General features: G+C 36.3%; 1 protein-coding gene across 2 annotated transcripts in view; it reads left to right on the top strand.

Moving 5' to 3' along the window:
* LOC128857302 (solute carrier family 41 member 1) overlaps positions 1–23,087 on the top strand; it is a 109,952-nt gene extending 86,865 nt beyond the window's left edge. For both annotated transcript variants that reach the window (XM_054093001.1, XM_054093000.1), the window contains 7 exons: positions 1,890–2,236; positions 9,728–10,052; positions 12,946–13,092; positions 13,877–14,024; positions 18,996–19,201; positions 19,276–19,424; positions 22,769–23,087. In XM_054093001.1, the coding sequence (XP_053948976.1) occupies positions 1,890–2,236; positions 9,728–10,052; positions 12,946–13,092; positions 13,877–14,024; positions 18,996–19,201; positions 19,276–19,424; positions 22,769–22,972 (1,526 nt within the window). In that variant the 3' untranslated portion in view covers positions 22,973–23,087. The remainder of the gene's footprint in view (positions 1–1,889; positions 2,237–9,727; positions 10,053–12,945; positions 13,093–13,876; positions 14,025–18,995; positions 19,202–19,275; positions 19,425–22,768) is intronic.
* The last annotated feature ends 228 nt before the right edge of the window (positions 23,088–23,315 follow it).

Consider the following 23,315-nt stretch of genomic DNA (forward strand, 5'->3'; position numbering starts at 1 on the left):
CAAAAATAATCATCGCATGTTATATGATATTTGGCAACTAGACAGCTGCACTACACAAACAAACAAGCATTACTCAAAATCATAATCATATTGTTTTATTTAGTAAAAAAGTTATTCAAAAACAAAATCTATTCAATTCTGATTAATTTTGCGCCACCTTATACAAGGTAAAGTCCAAAATACATAAGGCTGGCGTCATAAAATTGTTTTTGAGGGCGCCAGCTTTTTAATGAGCTAATGCGTTGGAAGTTACATGCCTAGCTGACTTCCAGTGAAAGCTTGGTGACATTCGGTTCAGTGGAAGCGAAGTTATTGCGTTTAAAGTGTCAGTATGTTTGTATCATCGGTACAAAAATCAGTTTCGAACAAAGAGCTAATATCAAATTTTGTTTTAAAATCGGTAAAACGTTTACTAAAGCATTTGAATTAATGAAAAAAGTTTATGGCAATGATTGTTTATCTCGTGCCATCGCTCATGATTGGTTTACACGTTTCAGAGATGGTTGTGAGGACATAAATGACAAGGAACATACGGACCGCACAAAATCAGTAATCACCGAAAACTCCATCGAAATTGTTCGTAAATTTATCAAAAATGAACGTAAATCATCGTTGAAATTCATGGAATCGGAGTTGAATATCTCCAAAACATCGACTTATCGCATTTTAACTGATCATTTGGGCTTACGAAAGGTCTGTGCACGTTTCATTCCGCACAAGTTAACTGAGGACCAAAAATTGCTTTGAATTCAACATTCGAAAGAACTCATTAAAGAGGCGAGAAAAGACGATAACTTACTTTACGACATTGTAACCGGTGATGAAAAAATGGTGTTTCCAACATAAACCTGAAACTAAGCGTCAAAGTGCCGAATGGAAAGCTCCAGACGAGCCACCACCCAAAACATCGCGTTTGGAGAAGTCCAAAATCAAGTCGATGCTCATTTGTTTTTACAATTCCAAGGAAATTGTCCAAGTTCGTGCCAATGGGCCAAACCATCAATATAATTTTCCAAAGTCGAAGTTATCAGAACAAAGCTCCTGTCGTTTCTATTTTAGCTCAGTCTTGCTTATTTTGGACTCCACCTTGTAGATCTACAAAAATTTAAATAAGTAGTAGATGCATAAGGTTTATTTTATTTTACCAAAATTGTGTAAATCAGTAGAAATGTTTGCATTTACTAAATTATGACTTAATGCAAAATTGTTCACAATTTTTTACCTTTAAATCATTTTTTCTTTAATTTATTACGTCTCGCATATGTATAGGCATTTAGACACGTTCAAACATACATTTTTTTCAGTGTAACTACTTTATTTATTTTTGTGACTATTTTTTTGTTTGGATTCAGTTTTTCTGAAAACGAGTAACTAATTAAAGTTTCGCGTGACTCAGCCCAGTTGCAAAATGTTTTATTTATTTTATCGATAAACGTGCATAAGTAAAATTGTTGTAATATATACTGAAGTTTGTGGTAACTTAAAAACATACATTTTTACTTCCTAAGTGCACAATTTTAGAACGTGACTGTTTCTATGTTTGTTGAATTCTCTGTTGGGTTAGTTTTAATTGAGCCATCAATAAGTCAATCTAGTTTAATTGAGCTACTCATGCACCAACGTTCGGCTTATGCACGATATCTCCTTTTTTAACGTATTTTTATCAATGTGTATGCGCTTCAATTCAGAATTCCATAAATAGTATTTATAAACAAAACATACATATGTATGCATATAAATATTTATCATATATAAATTTATTTTCTTACCTACTTACAAATGCACTCATACCTGCATTTGGTATTTCTGTAAATTAATTGTTAATAAATTAATTATTAATTTCGCTTTCTATTCTCTCTTCCCGCACCTTTTTTCTTTCTCATATTTAGACACCGACAATGACAAGTTGTCCGGTCTACCACAATCGACGACTGGTTCACTAAGCTCAATCATCACGACGTCCATAGCATCCTCAGAACCAGATCCTGGCACGGGTGGTGGTCGTGGAAGTGGTGGTGGTGCTGGCGGCGGCCCTGGCGGTGGCGGTAGTAGCATCGGTGCATTAGACGCGAGCAGTATTGCTGGTGTGCCTGGTAGCAGTGATGAGAAGCTGGCACTAAATCGACCGGGTATCAAACAGGAGAAATGGTCCTCAATATTGTTGCAAGTGTCAATACCATTCTTTTTGGCTGGCGTTGGCACTATCGGCGCGGGCATTATACTCGGACGTGTGGAGGTGAGTTATGCAATGTGATGTGGGCGTTTGCTAAATGCTCATAAAAAATAACAGCTACAACTACAACTAAGTAAGATTGCATGTGAATGCTAAATGTCACTTTTATTTGCTGGTGCTGTGTGGGAAAATGCCATTGTCATGCGTTTGGTGGCAAAGTTAATCGTACAATTTTTTCAAGTAGTTATTGTACTTCTCTATAAAATAGTCATAACTCTCTTTTGTTGTTTTTTTTTTACTACCTATTTTCATTTTTCACACACTACAATAGATTCCTGCATTTGATATAAATTTTTAATTTAAATGCGCAGTCATTTGGTATAAATACCAAATCAGATTTTGTAGGGAATGCAATTAAAAGTGCGATAAAAAATCGTAATCACTTGAATGGATAATACAGGCATTATTGCTTAATGCACTTACCTGTGTGTATGTACATGTACATATATAATACCATTCAACTAAAAAAGGTCTAAGTTCGAGTAAAATTTAAAACTTTTTACCCCACGTACATATTTATAGGCTATAAAATTCAAACAATCGCAGCGTTAAGCTAGAATATTTCAGGTTAGGAATAGTAGCAGTAGTAAATGGGCACTCACGCGAATTCTTTAAATGATTCGATTGTAGTGTCACGAACAACCTACGTTGGCCACGAGCGTGCGCTTCTTAACTCACACTCTTTTCAGCGGGAAGGGGAGTATTATAAGGTATACTAACTAGGGCCAAAATCCAGTTACTTTATTTTCATAAAGTTGAAAGTCAGTAGTAAAATTGTTAAAGGAAGAGAGTTTTGTTAAGAACTTTCCAGTAGCCTTATTCCTGGGCCTCCAGAGTACTGTAATGTATTACAAGCAAAGCTAGCCATCGTCCAACAGCCAATAAACTAACTTATAATACCCATTCCTCTTAATTGGCGCGATAACCGCTTACGTGATTTTGTGCTAACCGGCGCCAGTTGGACTCACCAAGTGAAACCAAGTCCATTTCCACCTGATCTTTCCAATGCAGAGGCGGCTTTCTTCTTTCTTCTGCTATCACCAGCTGGTACCGCATCGAGTTCTCTTAATACTATTAAAGAGATCAATATTCGACTTAAGTAGCCGAGTACGGAAAGCGACCCTAGGTGTTTACGAAATGACTCGTATCCAATAAAAAAGAACTGTTCAGGTGTTCACTAATTCCCGTAGCAACCGCCTGTCATACTAAAAATTTAATCAGAATTAACTGCGCCGGTAATTCCGATTAACGACGCTGTCAGTCTAGACTATTTATTAAAGGAGACTTTGGAGGTTCCTTTAACTAACTTGGTGGACCTGCACAGGTATACTTCGTGCGACCCAGTTAGCGCTGGACATATAAAATTCCCAAATTCATTTCCATCCATGCAGTGAGACTCATTATTAATTAATATTGAAGTTAAAGTTAAACTATGAAACACTTACACTGCCACTGCCCTGCAGTTAGCAAAACACGAATAAACTGTTTAGGATCTGCATCGTTTTCAACCTCAGAAAGTGTGGCAGCTAAAAAAATTAGCTTACTTACTTACTTATATGACCTGATCAAGGCATCACAGCCCTTTACCGGATTAAAGCCGACTGCAGCAAGTCTCGCCAGACGTCACTGCTTTACGCGCACCTTCGCCAATTTGTTACACCAAACGATGATAGGGATCCCTCGCCCCTGTCCTTCCATCAGAAACATGGTCTTCCCCTGCGTCGTTGTCCTCTAACTTGCCAACCGAACACCTTCTTTGCTGGAGCTTCTGCATGATCTACAGGTTCAGCGAAGCACAACCTAACCTAACCTTACCTAAAGTCAAAGTAAAGTTTAGAATCAATCTACAACTTGAACTTAAAGTCATTGAGTTTTTATGTGACCAGTTTTTTACCAGTTACTTATGAAACCAGCAGAATATAAATGGAATGCCCTCAGTTTGCGGCAGGACATCAAGACACAATAGGTTAGGCGTGAATGTCTTTCAAGGATGTGTGCGCCAGTCTAATTGTCACATCTCTATGTCGCTGCTAAAAGCAAACGAACATTGGGTACAACAAGGTAATTCCCCATTTGAAAAAGACGCGCTGAGACAATCGTCAGAGAAATGATTAAAACTACAAAAAAATTCAAATAATTGTGACAAATGAAAATTATTATGCATTAAGTGCAATTGCGGTAATTAAAATTGTGAAAAAAAATTCTAACAATAAAATTAACGTCTACATTTTCAAACAGCTGTAAGATACAAGCGCTGGCATATATTTAAGTGTACACGTACATACATACATCTAGACAAAATTAATCGGCATATTATCTACAAACATTACTTTTACAAGTTTTAGCTTCACTTAATGACTACCATAAGCGTATAAAATTCATATTTATTTACTTACTTTTTTTACTTAATGCCATAACATATTATGCCATGCATTGTCTGAGATTGCGACACATCTTATTAAGTAGGTATGTTTACAGGTATATGAATTCGTTTATTGACATTTTCATGGCAGCATGCTAAAATGTTAAATAAACAGCATTCAGGCTAATCAGGGGCTAATTCGTATGATTTTTGAGCGGAAAATTCCGCCAAAGGTTTGTACACTTTTTCTGGTAATCATATCAAGTCAAGATAATATTATAAATAATTTAACGAAGTTCACGCAAGTTTTACAAAAATCTAGGAAATTCACAATATAAAGGTCTTAGTCAAACATTGAAAAGGTAAACTGCTCGCAGAAGTTCTAAGAAGCACTAAGTTGCAGCTTTATGCCTTCAATAAACAATTTTCTTTTATCACATATTTCTTCACCACTCTATATTTATTTAGCGTAGCAGTGCATTCGCGGGAAGTTTGAATTTAATCAAATTAGCTTGAGTTAGTCGCATTAAGAGTGCAAAATTTCATTAGAACTCGTTTATCACATTTCGCACTTGACGCACTCCACTTTTTAATAATACAATAATTTGTATATATTGTACTTTAAACTTGCGTTTTGGGTGCAGTGAGAATATAAAAAAGAAGCAAAATTCATGTAGATATAAAATTAAAATAATAGGCATAGAACTTTCAATAAAGATGTCAAGATGTCAAACCAGCTGCCCCAGTAAATAAATATTTTTAACCTTTGTATTCAGTGCACTCAGGCTAATTATTAGATAGAGATTTGCCGGTAAAACCGTTAAGATAGATTAGATTAGATTAGATTCTGTGTGAGGTTTGCACTTCGACCTCATGGAGGACAACTCTACTCATGACAGTATTTCATCCCTGAGAAACAGTGGAGGTTCAAAGTTTGATATAGTCGCACACTGATCTTACCTACCACTCTCTTTTATTACGCTATTATTAGTATTCTTAATTATCCTTATGTTATTGTTTGATGTAAGTGTGAACTCTAAGTTTGGATTCCTTTAATGTTAGAAATCAGTTTTAGTTTGTAATGAAGAACAAATGAATAAAGCTGGTCGCTTACGACTTCATAAGTATAGATTGACTCGTAACATTTCCACCAATTAAAAAATTACTCATACGCCATGCCCATATATCCCTTCCTAAAACTAAGCAGCACTGTTAAGCCCTTGAACGAGTCCAGCTCGTCATAAACTTTCTTGAACAAACTGACATTATATGTATACACAATATATAACAATAAACATTCATATAAATGTGTAAAACAAATATTATTTTTAACAATAACCAATTATTTGAGCAACAAAGCCGTAAGTTTCTCTATCAATCCCTTCCCTTAAAACTAAAAAAATTAAATCGTATGCCACAGCAATGCTGACTGAAAATAAATTGTCGTTCGAGGGGTTAATATACTGGCAAGTAAACCAGAATGGGTCCACGAAATTAAACTGTACTGGGAAAGGCTTTGTAGTATGGGCACATGAGTTGAATCTACTGTTGAATGGGCAATAGAATCTGAAAATCATTTTCTTAGTCCAGGTTTAAAATTCAATTAGGCGTTGTTTTTGCGTCACACCTTTCAGTTGCAAGCCGATTTTCGGTGAAATTATTCCAAATAATAAAAAAAAATTTATTCGTCCAAGCAGAGGTGAATTATCTCGTTTTATGCGCCTGTTTCTCATATAATAACACATCTTGTACATACTATATATCTAGTGGCAATATAATAATAAATTTATTTGAGAACGCAACATTTTGTTTCTTTTTATGCCGGGTAGTTTTCGGTTGTTAAAAAAGCAATTTGGAAGGTATAATAAAACTAAATTTATTGCTCAAGTGATGAAAGAAAACTTAGCAATAAAGTTTTGACTTTAGTACCCATCGTGTTTCTTTTTACGCTCGTGTTCGTGTAAACCCAAAATCTTAATTTTCATGTAGCGCTCGCTACTAAGTTGGCTATTGTGTAAACTTTATTTGCGAAAACAACTCAGCTGTATATCCAGTGTCGCACTTGTTGAAATGTATTAATTTATATACTTTATTATAATATTAATTATAAGAGAAACAATTTTTTGTGAAATTAATTTTTTTTTTTTTTTTGAAATTTTGAAATTAGCGCATTCACATTCCATTAACTTAAGTTTGAAATTTCATCAAACCTCAATCATTTCCTATTTTTGCCGACGATTTGTAATGAGACTGCACACAGTAATGGCCGTTAGAGAAACTATAACTTCGAGGTTCACAGTAGATTTTGAATTTAGAACCTTTATGGTAGATTTAGCACTTGACAGTTTGCCCGTCTACAATTCAGTTCTTGTCGCCTTGTTGTCCGTCCTTGGAACTTCCTATCTTCTTCCTAATTGACGCGATAGCCGCTTACGCGATTTCGGCCGTGTTTAAAAAAGCGCGCCAGTCGTTTTTTTCTCGTGCTAACCGGCGCCAGTTGGGCACACCAAGTGAAGACAAGTCCTCCTCCACAATACAAAAAATGGTAGCGTTAAGTTAGAATATTTCAGGTTAGGAATAGTAGCAGTAGTAAACGGGCACTCAAATGGATTCATTAAATGATTCGATTGTAGTGTCACGAACAACCTGCGTTGGCCACGTGCGTGCGCTTCTTCACTCACACTCTTTTAAGCGGGAAGGGGAGTATTATAAGGTACACTAACTAGGGCCAAAATCCAGTTACTTTATTTTCCTTAAGGCCGGCGGGCCAATTAGATGTCCTAAATTCAGTAGTTTTCGCGAAGCGTTGTAGGATGAGAAAAAAAACAATTAGCCAAATGAAGTTTTGGGGATAGTTTAATATATATTTGAACTAAAAAAAAAATTTGTACAATCTCCAACAATATATTGTAAGCCGAGTTATCAATAGATTCCCAGAGCGCCTTGCCACTGAAGTATCCAACTTCTGTACAAGATACAACTTGCAATTTTCATCTGAAAACAAAAAAAAAAAGATTATTAATTTTGACGTAATTATCTTCGATGTGAACTAAGAAAATTGGGAGAAACACGTAAAATTCGAATTTTTGGGGAAGGTAGAAAAAAAAGTGGTTTTTCAAGGAAAAAAAAACTCTTCAACTGGGTAAAAAAGTCGCTTAAAAAAAGTTTTTGGATGTTTTTTTTAGTTCACATAGAAGATAATTACATCAAAATTAATAATCTTTTTTTTTTTTTGTTTTCAGATGAAAATTGCAAGTTGTATCTTGTACAGAAGTTGGATACAGGCGCTCTGGGAATCTATTGATAACTCGACTTACAATATATTGTTCGAGATTGTACAAATTTTTTTTTTTTTAGTTCAAATATATATTAAACTATCCCCAAAACTTCATTTGGCTAATTGTTTTTTTTCTCATCCTACAACGCATCGCGAAAACTACTGAATTTAGGACATCTAATTGGCCCGCCGGCCTTAAGTTGAAAGTTAGTAGTAAAATAGTTGAAGGAAATGAGTTTTGTTAAGAACTTTCCAGCAGTCTTATTCCTGCGCCTCCATAGTACAGTAATGTATTACAAGCAAATAATTGGCCCGATAACCGCTTACTTGATTTCGTGGTGATTTTTCTGCACCTGATCATTCCAACGCAGAGGAGGCCTTCCTCTTCCTCTGCTTCCACCAGCTGGTTACGCATCGAATACTTTCAGAGCCGGAGCATTTATATTCATTCAGACGACTTGACCCAGCCAACGTAGCCGCTGGATCTTTATTCGCTGTACACTAAGGTATATGTCGTCGTAAGGCTCATACAGGTCATCAATATGTACACTTACACTATATTATTATTGAGAATGGTATTCATAAGTTCAAACACTGTAAAATAACTTTTGGTTGTGTGTTTGATATGCAACTAAAAAACGAATGATATCAGTCAGTGACATACAATATTTTCGGGCATTTTGCGTACACTATGCAATGGTTTACATGACTTGGTAAAGGCCAAATAAAAGTTATCCAGAAAGTGAAATCGAAAGCCATTTTGTTTTTTTTTTTTTTTGTTTGCAAATCATTACAATTACGGGAAAATACAGGGAAATAACGACAGTTACAGAAAGAAGATTAAGACTGCCGCAAAAATTAGGCAAACAATTGATTTGACTAACGGAAATTAAACAAAATAATATCAATAAATAATTCATAATAGTTGAATTCGTGTTTTTGGTTTTGTTTATTAAACATTATTTACTCTTTGCGATTGGTCATGCAAATGTAACCGTTCAGCTTTAGCTAAATTGTTGGAGTCTATTCAGTAAGGGAGAAATTGCATAAGCTTTTTTTATATATTATATATGTATGTAGTTAGTCTCTGTAAGTAGTTTACTACGAAAAACTGTGTTTTTTGGTTTTATGTCCAGCGACATCATAAAACGTTTGGTCGCGTAACGGTATTAGTATTAAAATATGTATTAACTTAAACTGAAGTTGGCATGTAGAGGATTGAATGTATGTTCTAAAATGATGAATAGTGACTGTTTGTAGTATTGGGAATTCCCGCTTTTTATTCTTTACGCAATTTTGGTTACTTTATAGTTTTTCGATAAGATTATTACATATAAACACCGATTATTGCAGTGCTAATAGTAAAAATAGGTTAGAAATATCAGAATTTCACATAAATACGCGTAAATTGAAATGTACCTATAGAATGAGCAACAGAAGTTCAACTGCATTACTGATACGCCGATAAGATTTGTGATTTTGATAGCACATCGTAGCATACATATAAAGTTATTTATTTGCACATTTATGGTAAATGTTTACTTAAGAGATTCTTTATTTTATTTTTAAGTGACGATTAAATATATTCGCTCAATTGTACTCAATTAGCAATGTTTCACAATAAATATTTAAAGTTTTAAGCATTATTTACAGCGACTCGGCTATTTATGTGAGATTAAAAAGGCATTTAAATTTGGCATTTACGTGTTTTACATTTTAACAATTTTGCTTAACAGATTTTAATTGCCGTATTTTCCTCTACTGCTACTTACTATTACTTTCTGTGTTTCGTATATACATAAATATTATTCAATGATTTTCGTAATTATTTATGCTGCTCACATTTTATGCGTAGAAATGGCGTGTCTTCAAAGAGATCACCGAACTATACATTCTCGTGCCATCACTGCTGGGCCTCAAGGGCAATCTCGATATGTGCCTCGCATCACGTCTATCGACGCAGGTCAATCTAGGTAATATGACAACACGCAAGGAAGTTATCAAAATGATTGTCGGCAATATTGCATTGGTGCAAGTGCAGGCGACGGTGGCTTCTTTTTTGGTCGCTATGTTTGCCATTGCTGTGGGTGCGGCGATGCATGGCACATTCTATTTCGAACATGTTATGCTACTGACGGCGTCCGCTATGTTTACGGCGACCTCATCGTGCTTTGTTTTAGGTAAGTTTATTTAAATGTTTCAACTTGACTTTAGCAAAATTTCAACAAAAAAAAATTAATAATTGTAAAAGTTATCGCTGTTTGTGTGGCGCCCGTTTCTCCAGAAGCTCCTTGCGGTGATCATCACAAGTCTTCATTCACCAAGATTCATCTAAAATCAATCGGACAACAGAAATTAGTTTTATTAATAGATAATCTTGTCCCTGATAGAGGCTTTTTTTTAAAATTAACAATATGGCGACCTCAGGAAATATTTTTCAGATTTTCGAGACAATTATTTTAAAAAGAAATCGAAATTTTTGGAAAAAAGAGGTTGTCTGTAAAGTCGGTTTACTGACGATAGTTTAACGTGACAACGTCATAAGAAAATATTGATGTAATGGTTGCAATTTGCAAAACAAAATTTTAATTTTATTTGTTTGATAGATATTTTGTATGGATATAGAGGAGGAGGTAAATGGAATTGCAATGGAATAGGTCAAGTTACATTTACACAAACGTGAAAAATGACGAAACATTTATCAAATTCATGAAAGATATCTTCAGTTTCGATTGTGCATCAGACGTTAATAAGTCAACAACACTAAGAGGCGCCATCATCGATTTGCCTTTTTCAAGACACTTTAAACTCGAAACACTCCCTTTCATTTCCTACTTTTTCTATCATCGTCCTATTCTCAACAGAGAAATGGTTCACCATGCACACAGGAAGAAGGCATATGCAAATACAAGTATGTGAATTTATATACAAATGCGCATATACATACATATATATGCTCACTCAAGTAGGACAGAGCCAGATGTCGAACGTTGCCGTTCGTTTGCTTTGTTCATTCCGCGCTTTCTCTTGCAGTTCATTCAAGGTAACGGCAATGAGCAAGGTAACTACAAATGAGCAAGGTAACGACATATGAGCAAGGTAACACTAATGAGCAAGGTAACGACATATGAGCAAGGTAACACTAATGAGCAAGGTAACGACACATTTTTTCGTGCGTGCATCCTGTTAAATCGAATTATAAGACGTTATCACGTCAAAAAATCCTTGGATCAGTCACGTGTTTTTTATGTTTTTCAAAAGCAGTATAAGTTACAGTGATCACCAGTTCAAAAAACATAGTTTTGAGAAAAACGCATTTAAAGTTTTGCTATCGATTCCGGAGCGCCCGAGCGCCCTTTGTTAATTGCTGAATAACTCGAAAAGTATAAATGATTAAAATGATAACACAAAACAGAAATATAGTTGGAATGAAATTTTTTCATTACTAAAATTACAATTATCTACCAGATTATAATTTCATGACATTTTTTTTCGAATATGATATCCGGCATTTGTCCGCCGCGGCTACGAGTTACATGGTCCATTCGATCAGTTAAATTTTTGATTACTTTTTCCAATAAATCTAAATAATAAATCTTAATGAGCCCAATCAGCAAAATCAATTCTTGCACGAGCTGTATTTTGTAGGCACGTGAACCAAGATCCTTACGTAAAATTTTCCGGATAACCGAAGGACAAAGGCCAATAAATTGAGAAAGGCGATGAATCGACATTTCGACGTCCTCTTCAACACTTTTCTCTAAGAACTTCGCGAACGGATTAATTTTTTTTAAGTAAATTTACACAATTCGGAAGAGTGGCGTTACACGTTTCATGATGACTTGCTAAACCTTACTGAACAGAAACCCTTAATACAGTTTGCCATTCTTAGCTGTTAACCCGTAGTTATCGATATCCGTACTTCTCATGCAGCTAAAAAAACACCCGATATATGTAATATGTATTTGAAAGCGTCTATTAATGAGTTCTCATCGACATGGAACGAATTTTCAGTGCCATTTCGGCTTACAAAAATAAATAAATCTTCGCTTCACTTTTCTTAAATCGTTTGATTTGATAATTGCACCGGAATTAATATGTAAATGAACTTTTTCGAAGCTCTCGTTTCGTTAAGATAGAAAAATCAGACAAGGCGGCTCAGTTTCATTATTTTTCATCTTCGATTACGCAAGCTGTCAAAATAAAGCGTCTATAATTTACTTGAAAAAGAGAAGGGACAGTAATAATTGTGTAACGTTTTTGATGTACTGAAACCCAAGTCAGGATCATAACTACGCACCCTTTGCTTGGGTGTTCGGCCGAGCTCCTGCTCCGTTGTGATACCCACTGTGCTGCACGGGAACCTCATTTGCTTCCCTTCGTGGAACCATTTTGTGGCTCTTATGAAACGTAGAATTGATCCCATCCCCACGCCAGACAGCTCTGTAAGTGAATTGAAAAAGTATTTACCTAGACAACCTGCACTGATTTTAGCTGGGGCTGGGGCTCGTCTCTACAACTTCTGCAATATTCATGGGAGAAAACTGATAGTCTCGAGAAATGCCTGCCAAATAGCCAATGACCGGTTAGACAAGCCACGACCCTCGAGATATCATCTCATGAGAGACTAAGCAGTTGCTTTGCCTTTTTCTTACTCATTTACGGCCATAGTAGCCTAGCTGTTACACATGTATTTTCATCTCTCCCTGACCTATTGGCCTCTTGGATATTGTTGTTTTTGATTATTAGTTTACTCATGGTCATAGGTATCCCACTAGCACTTTTATCACTGAGCAGTTGAAGAGCAGTACCTTTCCTTGCTAGCTCATCGGTTTTGAGAATTTCCCTCAATATCTCTGTGCCCCGGAACCCAAATAAGGCTGACCTTGAATACGGCGGTAATGTCATTTAGGGCTGCCTACATGTACGTTAAGTTGGTTAAAAAGAGTTAAGCAAGTAAACACTATTATTTATAATTTTACCTAATTTTGCTTATGTAACTACAAATTGTACTTTATTTTGCACTTATACATTTATTCTTACATTAACTATTTCTTTTTTTATTCCTTACAGATTTTGTGTTAGTGGCTGTGATATTATTATCTGAGAGATATCGTTTGAATCCTGATAACCTAGCAACACCGTTAGCGGCATCTATCGGTGATGTCGTTTCTATTAGCTGTCTGTCGTTCATTGCTTCACTGCTCTTCGACCACATAAGTGAGTTAAAACTTGTTTCCTTAAGGTATACCTAAAGTGGACTTCAAAAATACAAGCTAGTCGGATTCACACTACACGCGTCAATTGGGCAATACCTTACACGGTAGTTCGGTAAAAACTATGAAAATGTGGTATATTAAGTGTGTAAACTTATTTTGCTTTTTCTTCTGGTAAGCAATATTTTGCAGCAGGTGATTGCTGTTATTGCATTACGAATTTCCGAGCCTGATTGCACAGCAATTCGTTTCTTGATAGTTTCCATGCATCAGAGGATTTAAAAAAAAAAAATGTAAATATTATGAATTTTTTGCATCGTGGCTGCTAAAACAAGCAAAAACACATAGTTACACATTGTATCAGTGGCGCCAGCAATGTAGCGCACACACATCAACTTTAGCGAAGTCCTCAACCTTCTGTGCGATCCTTTTGGCAGAAAAATGTAAAACACAGATGGCGCTCCAAACAGTAAGAAGGCGTTGTTTCTAAGTTTAGACCTGGTAGCGGCAGGCTAATCACCTACCCTGCCAGAAATCAATTAGATTAACAATACAAATGTCTTGTCGAGGTCCTATGCTCCCAACAGGAGTAAACAAGGAAAAAACTTAAAAAATGATATATACATAAGTTAATACTGCGAAGTGACGATGTAACTGATCTGCTGTAAATTGAAATTAGTGAAAATATGCCAGTATATTTGAAGTCGACTGGGTATTACTATATTTTGATTATAATCAAACGAAAAATATTGAACTTTCTTACCAATTTACTTGATTTCATCTTGCAGAAACTCACTTGTGGATCACATTCGTTATAGTCGCTTGTTATTTAGTGCTTTTACCTATGTGGGTAGCTATTGTGCTCAAAAATAAATATACTCGTCCGATACTGAAGAGTGGCTGGGTGCCGGTACTATCTGCGCTTTGTATTAGTGGGTAAGTAAAAAAAAATATATATCTATGTACATATTATATATTCATAATGGTATCAAAATAGCGCTTCAGTGCTACTTGAGAAGTGCCAGACTGGCACTTCAACCATTTCACATTAACAATGCCGGCAGCTCTTTGCACCCATCCCAGTTTAGTGTTATTATAGCCCTTCCGTGGGAAGCTAAAACTAGGCATCCGTAAGTTAAAATTCGCAAAACCACTGCGTTGTACATCCACAACACGGCCTGTGGTTTGAGTCCTCATTTTTTACCATTCTACTTATATAAAATCTGAAATTCAACAAGAGTTTTAGCGATAGATCTCTGTAGCCATAACTGAAACTAAGGTTAAGTTAAATTTTCATTGTCGTTATTATTTTGTTATTATTATTATTTCGGCCACCGGAGCTGAAAGTGTTGGTGCGTAACTACCATTCGGAAATGACGTTAGAGCACGAAACACCAAATGATAGACAACGTTTTTTCTAATGGCGATCGCTTCTTGGCAGGCAATGGCAAGCCGCCGAGTGAATTTGTGCTATGAAAAAGCTTCTTATAAAAAACTCATCTGCCGTTCAGAGTCCGTTTAAAACTGTAGATCTCTCCAAACGCGGCCAAACACCCAAAACGGATGTAGGCGCCAAATATATTTATAAATATATACTTATACAATATAATAATAGGACTATGAATAAGTTCGTGCGGTTTTTTCGAAATTTGAAACTTTATTGACGTAAAATGGTTACAAATTTAATATTCAAAATATTGTCCATCGCTTACTACTACTTTTTCCCATCTTTCTGGCAATTCACGGATTCCCTTTGTGAAAAATTCGGTCGGTTTTGCCGCAATCCACGAATCGATCCATTTTTTGACTTCATCGTAATTACGGAAGTGCTGGTCAGCCAGGCCATGTTGCATCGATCGGAAGAGATAGTAATCGGATGGCGCAAGGTCTGGACTATACGGCGGGTGGGGTAGGACATCCCATTTGAGCGTTTCTAAGTATGTTTTGACCACTTGTGCAACATGTGGCCGAGCATTGTCATGTTGCAAAATAACTTTGTCGTGTCTATCGGCGTATTGCGGCCGTTTTTCTCGCAGTGCTCGGCTCAAACGCATCAATTGTCGTCGGTAGACATCCCCCGTAATCGTTTCATTCGGTTTCAGTAGCTCATAATACACAACACCCAGCTGGTCCCACCAGATACACAGCATAACCTTCAGGCCATGAATATTCTGCGCCGACGTCGATGTTGAAGCATGGCCAGGGTATCCATACGTTGCCCGACGTTTTGGATTGTCGTAATGGACCCACTTTTCATCGCCAGTCACAATTCGATGCAAAAAACCCTTTCTTTTGTGCCGTTGAAGCAGTTGTTCGCATGCCATAAAACGGCGTTCAACGTCTCTTGACTTCAATTCATACGGCACCCAATGGCCTACCTTTCGGATCATTCCCATGGCTTTTAAACGTTTGGAAATGGTTGATTGATCAACTCCCAAAGTTTTTGCAACCTCTTCTTGCGTTTGAGCCGGATCTTGATCGAGCAATTCCTCCAATTCGGTATCCATGAACTTTGGCGGCGCACCCTCGCGTTCTTCGTCTTCCAAGCCAAAATCACCACTTTTAAAGCGTGCAAACCACTTCTGGCACGTTCGCTCAGATAGAGCATGCTCACCATAAACTTCCACCAAGATACGATGACTTTCGGCTGCTTTTTTCTTCATATTAAAATAATGAAGAAGAATTCCCCGCAAAAACACATTATTTGGCACGAAATTCGACATTTTCAAGTGTGGTAAAAATATTGTTGTTTACGCTTCAAATAAAAAACTTATACTGACGTTTGTGCCTTACGACAGTAGCTCTCCAATGAATGTTTGGAAATGTGGATCGATGGAATAATAATCAAGTTACGCCATCTGTTGTAAAACCGCACGAACTTATTCATAGTCCTATTATTATTATTTTGTTCTCGTTTTTTCTTTTGTTCAACATAACACTCAAACCATTGGTTAATAAAGTGATAGAAATTATCAAACTGAAATTTCTTCTTCGCTCTCGAAATTTCTGCCTTCTAATTTTTATAAAATATGGAAAACTAGAGCTTTTCTCTTAACGAAAACTTAGTACGTTAGGAAATGTTTAAATGAGCTAAAATTGGTCACTACGAAGCTAATGAGGATGAGGCGCAAATAGAAGCTGCGATATGAATTATTTGTATTCGACTGCAACTTCAACTTATATACATTCTGTCAAAAAAGTACCGGAAATTGTTCAATAATTGTTTAATCATCAAAATTTATTTTGTCGCCTTCCAAATAGGCTACATTCGAAGCAATACACATATGCCAATGATTTTTCCAGACATCAAAGCACCTTTTAAAACCATTTGAAGAGATCTTCTTCAGCTCCTTCACCGAATTCTCCTTAATGGCCTCTATCAACTCAAAGCGACGTCCACGGAGTGGGAATTTAAGTTTTGGGAAAAGGAAAAAGTCACAGGAGGTTAAATCAATGTCAAAAAAATGTTCACAATATGAGCCTTATGAGACGGTGCGTTATCATGGTGCAAGATCCATGAAGTTTCTTTCCACTAATTGGGCCCTTTCCTACGCACATTCTCTCTCAAACATCGCATAACTTCCAAACAATATTCTTTATTTACCGTAGAACCATTTGGAACGAGTTCAGAGGGCACAACTTCATAATAAAAGAAAACGAGTAGGATGACTTTCACTTTTGACCGACTTTGACGTGGTTTTTTGGGTTTTGGCTCATGTGGATAGCGCCATTCAGTCGCCTGTTGACTGGTTTCGCATATCAAACCCATTGAGTGGTTTGCAAACCCATACGTCTCATCACCGTTATGATGCGCTGGATAAACGTTGGGTCGGAATTCACTTGTTCAGGCATGTCTTCAGCCACCTTCTTCCGATGAAATTTTTGAACGAAATTCCACTCCCTCGGAACGAGTCGAGCAGCCACGCGTCTCATGCCCAATTGACGGTGTAAGATGTTGCAAATTGATTCCTGAGACACTCTAAGGTCACGAGCTACTTTCCACAAACTTAAATGATGGTTTTCCACCACCATTTACTCGACGTTTTTATTCGTTGAAGACGTTAATGGGCGACCAGATCGGGGTAAATCTTCCACGACTTCTCGGCCACTCGTGGACCCACGTTTTTGATAAAGTACACTCGCCATAGGCTTTCTACAAAATTTTCAACGATTCGGCAAACGAACTCCCGTTCAAAACACAAAATTTAAGACAAATTCTTTGTTCGGTATTTTTACCCATAGTGACAATCGCAGAGCACAACTGCGGTTGACTGTTATAATTAAATGCCAAAAATAAGCTAATTGACAGATCACGCTCAAACTCTCCGACACTATAGAGGACAGTTGTACCAACATTCCAGCAAAAAAACTTTACACATGTGTTCAACGCGCGCTTTTTAAATGAACTATTGCGGATATTTTATGACAGAATGTATTCATATGCATATACAACTTTTGTAATTACTCTTTCGAAATTCACACGGAAAAATTCCAATTAAAATTAAAATAAGCTTGACTTATGTTTTTTCTTAGCCTTCGTGTCATAAATGTGGCCATAAATTTAAAATATTATAGAACTGTGCTCCGAATCGCTTATAACACTTTAGAGCGCCAAAAAAAGTGTATTGACGACAGAACAAGCAAAAAATAATTTGAACATACGAGTAAAAAAATACTAAAAAAATTATGAGCATCTCTAACTGAAATTGACGTCATTGAAATAAATACGTAAATACATATGTAAGGATGTATGTACTCGTATGTATACATGAGTGTGTACTTTGGCACATTTGCGCAAAAGTCGTACGGCGTTATATTTCATGTAAAAATAATGCAAACTCACAAAATCTGCAAATCATCCATCTGCAATTAATGGGAAAAAGTTAAAAATAATAAAATTATTAATAAAAGTAATGATTTCTAAAAATATTGCAAGTAGCTCAAGTGCCTAGTTACTATGAGTGCTTACGTATATTCGTATCGCGAGCTTATAAGGAGATTAGACTACCAAAAAAAAATAACACTTTAGATTTCAAACATTATCAACATTTTTCTTCTTCTTATTTACTTAACCCGTAATAACATAAGCAGTTTTAATCGAGTTTAGCAAACAAAGTACCAACTCGGGTCAATCATAAATGCCAAGTGAAGCCAAGCCCCTCTTTGTCTTTCTAACAAAGAGGAGTATTTCCTCTCCCTCTAACACCATCAGCAGGCACCCCATCGAATGCTTTCTACGTTGGTCCACCAATTTATCCATTGGTATGGCTTAACCGAGATACTCCAATTGGCGCGCCCACACAATTATCGTACGTACTTCTCCTCCATACAATTGGATGGACTTGATGGCAGAGTTTTAGAGAGTTGTTTGGATTGTTATTTTTGAGAGAGATTAAAGTGTTCTTTTTGTTCGTCAAGAGGTGACTTTGATACTCATTGACTTTTATATTGTGTCCAAAGAATCACTTTTGCAAAAAGTTATTCTCCAGAAGATGCATCGTTTTGTGCTTGTTCACCACCATCGTTCTTTATCCTGTTTAGAAGAGAGTTGGCTCTCAGCGTACAACCAGATTCTAGGGTTTTTTGGCATTCGATCGTAGATGCCCCTACTGTTGTGCTCTTAAGTTGCATATGTTTAAGGACCATATCAGGGTTTGCCTTCTCACTTTAATTGCTTTTAATTGATACCCAAAGAATACTTGACCGAAGTCGGAAAATATAAATTGCTTTAATCGCATGCAAAATAATTGTTTCTGGCCACTTTCGGGTGAATAGAACAATCAAAACTCTTCCATACTCGCGTAGACTTCTGCCCGCACACCATTCCATTTCACATTACGAACACAACACAACATAAATCAGTAAGCCCGTTTTTATACTCAATGTCAATACTTTGTCACTTTTCAGCATCGGCGGTCTAGTGCTCGATGCGGCTGTGGAAATATTCGACGGTTTCGTTGTGTTTCAACCAATTATCAATGGCATTGGTGGTAACTTGGTGTCAGTGCAAGCCAGTAAAATCTCAACCATGCTGCATCAGAGTTCGATTATTGGCATCATTCCACCACATACGAAAATCTTCGAATGGCCATGGAAAGCGCTGTTCAAAGGAGGTGAGTTGAATGATATAATGAAAATGTAAATGAAAAATGTCTCTAACACGATATCCTCTCTCGCTTTGTTCTAGTTCCATACGCGAAAACGGCGCGCATACTCCTTGGTATGTCAATCCCTGGTAATGTGATATTCGTTTTCGTTGCCGATTACATACATATGTCAACATCGACGGTTTCCTTTGCTTTCGTGATGTCGTACCTGGTGGCGAGCTTAATACAGGTTTGTACCAAAACTAGAAACACTAAAAAAATGTATCCTTGCAACTTTATATTAGTCAGAATGGAAATATTTCAACATATTCACATGCTTTATTAATTTTGCAATATATGTAACAAATAGGGAAGGGAAGCATGAATTCGTTCCGGGCCAATCTTTATATACCCATATACATTTCAGTAAAATTTGATTTGGACAGGCTGTCAATTTTTGGAAGCAAACAGACTTAGACAATAATAGTTTTTACTTGTATAGGGTGGGCCATGTAAAATTTGCTTTTTGAATCGGCTATAAAAAAAAACTAATTAAATTACAATAATATAATTTCAAAGTTTTTTTTTATTTTGAAGATTAAACATTGTCATTTATGAATGAAAAATAATATCGTTCAAATGACTGCCACGACTGGCTTTACAGTAGGCCATTCGATCAACCCAATTTTTAAGCACATTTTCGATTGTTTTGGCTCCAATTTCATGAATGGCTACTTCGAGTTTGTGTTTTAAAGCATCAATCGTCTCTGAATGGTTCGCATAGCATTTGTTCTTAACGGCTCCCCACAAAAAATAGTCCTAGGCTTAAATCGCAGCTCCGAGGCGGCCAATTGATATCGGAATTTAGCTGATTATTCGGTTTTCAAAAACGGTAGCTAAAGTTCGAGTGTAAATTTGGCAGTGTGACAAGCTGCATCGTCCTGTTGAAACCAAATGTCGTCCATGTCATCCTCTCCATTTTTTGGAAACAACTCGTTGAGCATGTCACGGTAACGCTCGCCATTTACTGTAACCGCCAGACCAAAAACCGCACCAAACAGTGACTCGTTGTGGATGCATTTGCTTCTCTACAGTAACGTGTGGATTTTCTGAGCCCCATATCCGACAATTTGGCTTATTGACGTAGGTACCGATGTGAAAATCAGAAAAGAAGAGGAAAACTCACCTCTTTGGAAATAGGTTTTCAATATTTCCCAATTTTGTTCAAGCGTATAGCGTCCCATTTCGTAAATGTCAAACCTTTAAGTAAATTATGAACACATTTGATATGTCATTTGTGTTACCATTCTCAAAAAAATAGGTGGTTCAAAAAGCGAACGCTATATGGCCCACCCTGTAAAATCACAGGAACGAACGGACATTTAGTCTTGATATATTAAAAATGTGCGTAGTTTTTACCCGGTCTATCCATATAATACTAATAAAAAATCAGTCTTCTTAAGTTAGATCCCATTGTTTGGTTGTCGTCGACAACGTTAGATCTCTTCCTTTCGTTACTTGCTCTGGGTTTCCGCAAGGTAGTATTCTGGGCCCGCTTCTTTTTGTTCTGTTTATCAATGATATTTACTCTTGCCTCTCGTCAGCAAGATTCCTGCTTTATGCAGAGGACGTTAAGATTTATTCGACGATTACTAGCTCCCTCGACTCTGAATTGATGCAAATTGTTTTAGATAATTTACTGGTGTATCAATAGTCGTCTATCGCTCAACATAGATAAATGCTTCCAAATTACCTTTTCCAAGCGTACCACTGTTATTGACTCCTCTTATCACATATCGAAAACACCCCTGTCACGTGTAAATGAAATTAAAGACTTGGGTCTAAGATTTGTTTCGAAGTTTAGTAAAAGTCATTTAAATTTAGTTATTGCCAAATCTTACGCTATGGTTGCTCTTATTAGGCGTCATAGTTTCGATTTCTCCAAGCTTTTGTATACGGCGTTTGTACGTTACAAACTGGAGTATGCATCTTTCATTTGGTCTCCGTGTTATTCCAGCAATGCTGCTAGCATTGAACGATCCCAGAAAATATTCTTACATTGCGTAATTTATGCTTTTCGGATCCTATCCCTACATATGAAGCGCGATGCTTATTGATCAACATAAAATCATTGCAAAGCAGGAGAATAATCCTATCTTTATCTTTCATTTTCGACTTAATCCGTGGTGCTGTTGACTGTCCGGTGCTTCTTGATAGGATTTTCTTTAATACTCCGGCCAGAGCTTTGCACATTGTGAATAAATGTAAAGCAAAGCACACCATTAATACTCGTATCATCGATCAGACGACCATATTTACCAGATCTGGCCTCGTATGACTTTTATCCTTCCCCAAAACTGAAATTACCGTTCCGAGGTACCCATTTTGAAATTTTATCCTTTAAGAAATTAAATTTCCTAGTAGCGTTGAAGGCCACAACCAAAAGAGGTAGACACTTTTTTTTGAAAATAATTAAAAAATAGCTTAGGGCAAGTACTTTTCTTTATATGATTGAATGCAAATTTTGTTTGTTATTAAAAAATAATAACTAAATAAATAGTTGGCGCGTATACTTCTGTTAGATTTTAGGCCGGGCTCCTTCTCCTATTTATGGCGTGCGTCTTGATGATGTTCCACAAATAGAGGGACCGAACGCCAAGTTGTGTTTTTAAGAGGAGCTTTTTCATGACAGAAATGAGCTCGGACCGCTATTAATAAAATTGGTTTCTATTTTTTGATGCGCATGCACGAAGATTCGAACCTACGCACTCTCGAGTGCTAGTCAAGCAACAACCATTCGACTACGGCGGCCGCCTTTATTATTAAGGGGTTAGGGATAGTCAGAGGCCCGAAAAAATTATGATTTTCAATAATTTTTTTTTGCTAGTCAATTGCTTTATTTTCCAAACATAAAAACTCAGCATTAATGCAGCATGTTTCGACTTGACTTTAGCAAAATTAAAAAAAAATTAATAATTGTAAAAGTTCGCTGTTTGTGTGGAGCCCGTTTCTCCAGAAGTCCCTTGCGGCGATCATCACAAGTCCTTGAAGATTCATCTAAAATCAATCGGGCAAGAAAAATTAGTTTTATTAATAGATAATCTTGTCCCTGATCGAGGCTTTTTTTCAAAATTAACAATATGGTAGCCTCAGGAAATATTTTTCAGATTTTCGGGAAAAAAACAGACAATTAATTGATAAAAAAAATTTAAACTTTTGAAAAAAATTCCTTCGATCAGGCACGAGTTTTTTATGTTTTTCAAAAGCAGTATACATTTTGTTGAAATCTACCAAGCGGTTTTTATGTTACAGTGATCACCAGTTCAAAAAACATAGTTCTAAGAAAAAGAATTTAAAGTTTTGCTATCGATTCCGGAGCGCCCGAGCGAAATTCGTTAATTGTTGAATAACTCGAACTCACTTAAAATTTTCACACCATATATTAAAGTTCTTATACTTTAAGAAAATGCAAAACAAAAATCAAATTTTTTGAGAATTCTGACTACCCCTAACCAATAAATTGCATACGTAACTGATGTGACATAATTTTTCGAATCATTTCATAATTATAACACTCGTTTATTACTATTATAGGTTATGTTACTCTTATATATTGCGCACGTTCTTGTACACACCATGTGGAAATGGAAAATCGATCCTGACAACTCATCGATTCCATATCTAACTGCTCTTGGCGATTTGATCGGCTCGACTTTATTAGCGATCGCGTTCTTCTTCCTACTTTCGATAAATCAAGAATACGGTGCTGATCTAAATCAACTAAATGCATCGAACTGAATAAATGAGCCCCTCGAGAAAAATAAGAGCGAAGCGTGTGAGGCTTCTAATAAATAAATAAAAAAAAAAACACAAATATAAAAAAGGCTTTAAAGAGTTACAAAAAAAACAAAAACAGTAAGAAAACAGAACAACGCTGAGTGAAGTAAAAATTATGAAAGCGAAGGCGTGGTAGGCCACCACCAAAACACACTAACCAACCAACCAACCAACCTTCAGTACGTACCTAAAGAGCATTAAATTATTTTTTTAAGCCATAAATATTAATATTAAAAATATATAATAATACTGTAATAAAATGAAAGCATTAAAAATCGATAATTATGCTATGCTATATGTAAAA

This window comes from Anastrepha ludens, chromosome 3, assembly GCF_028408465.1.
Source record: "Anastrepha ludens isolate Willacy chromosome 3, idAnaLude1.1, whole genome shotgun sequence".
Classification (NCBI taxonomy): Eukaryota; Metazoa; Arthropoda; class Insecta; order Diptera; family Tephritidae; genus Anastrepha; species Anastrepha ludens.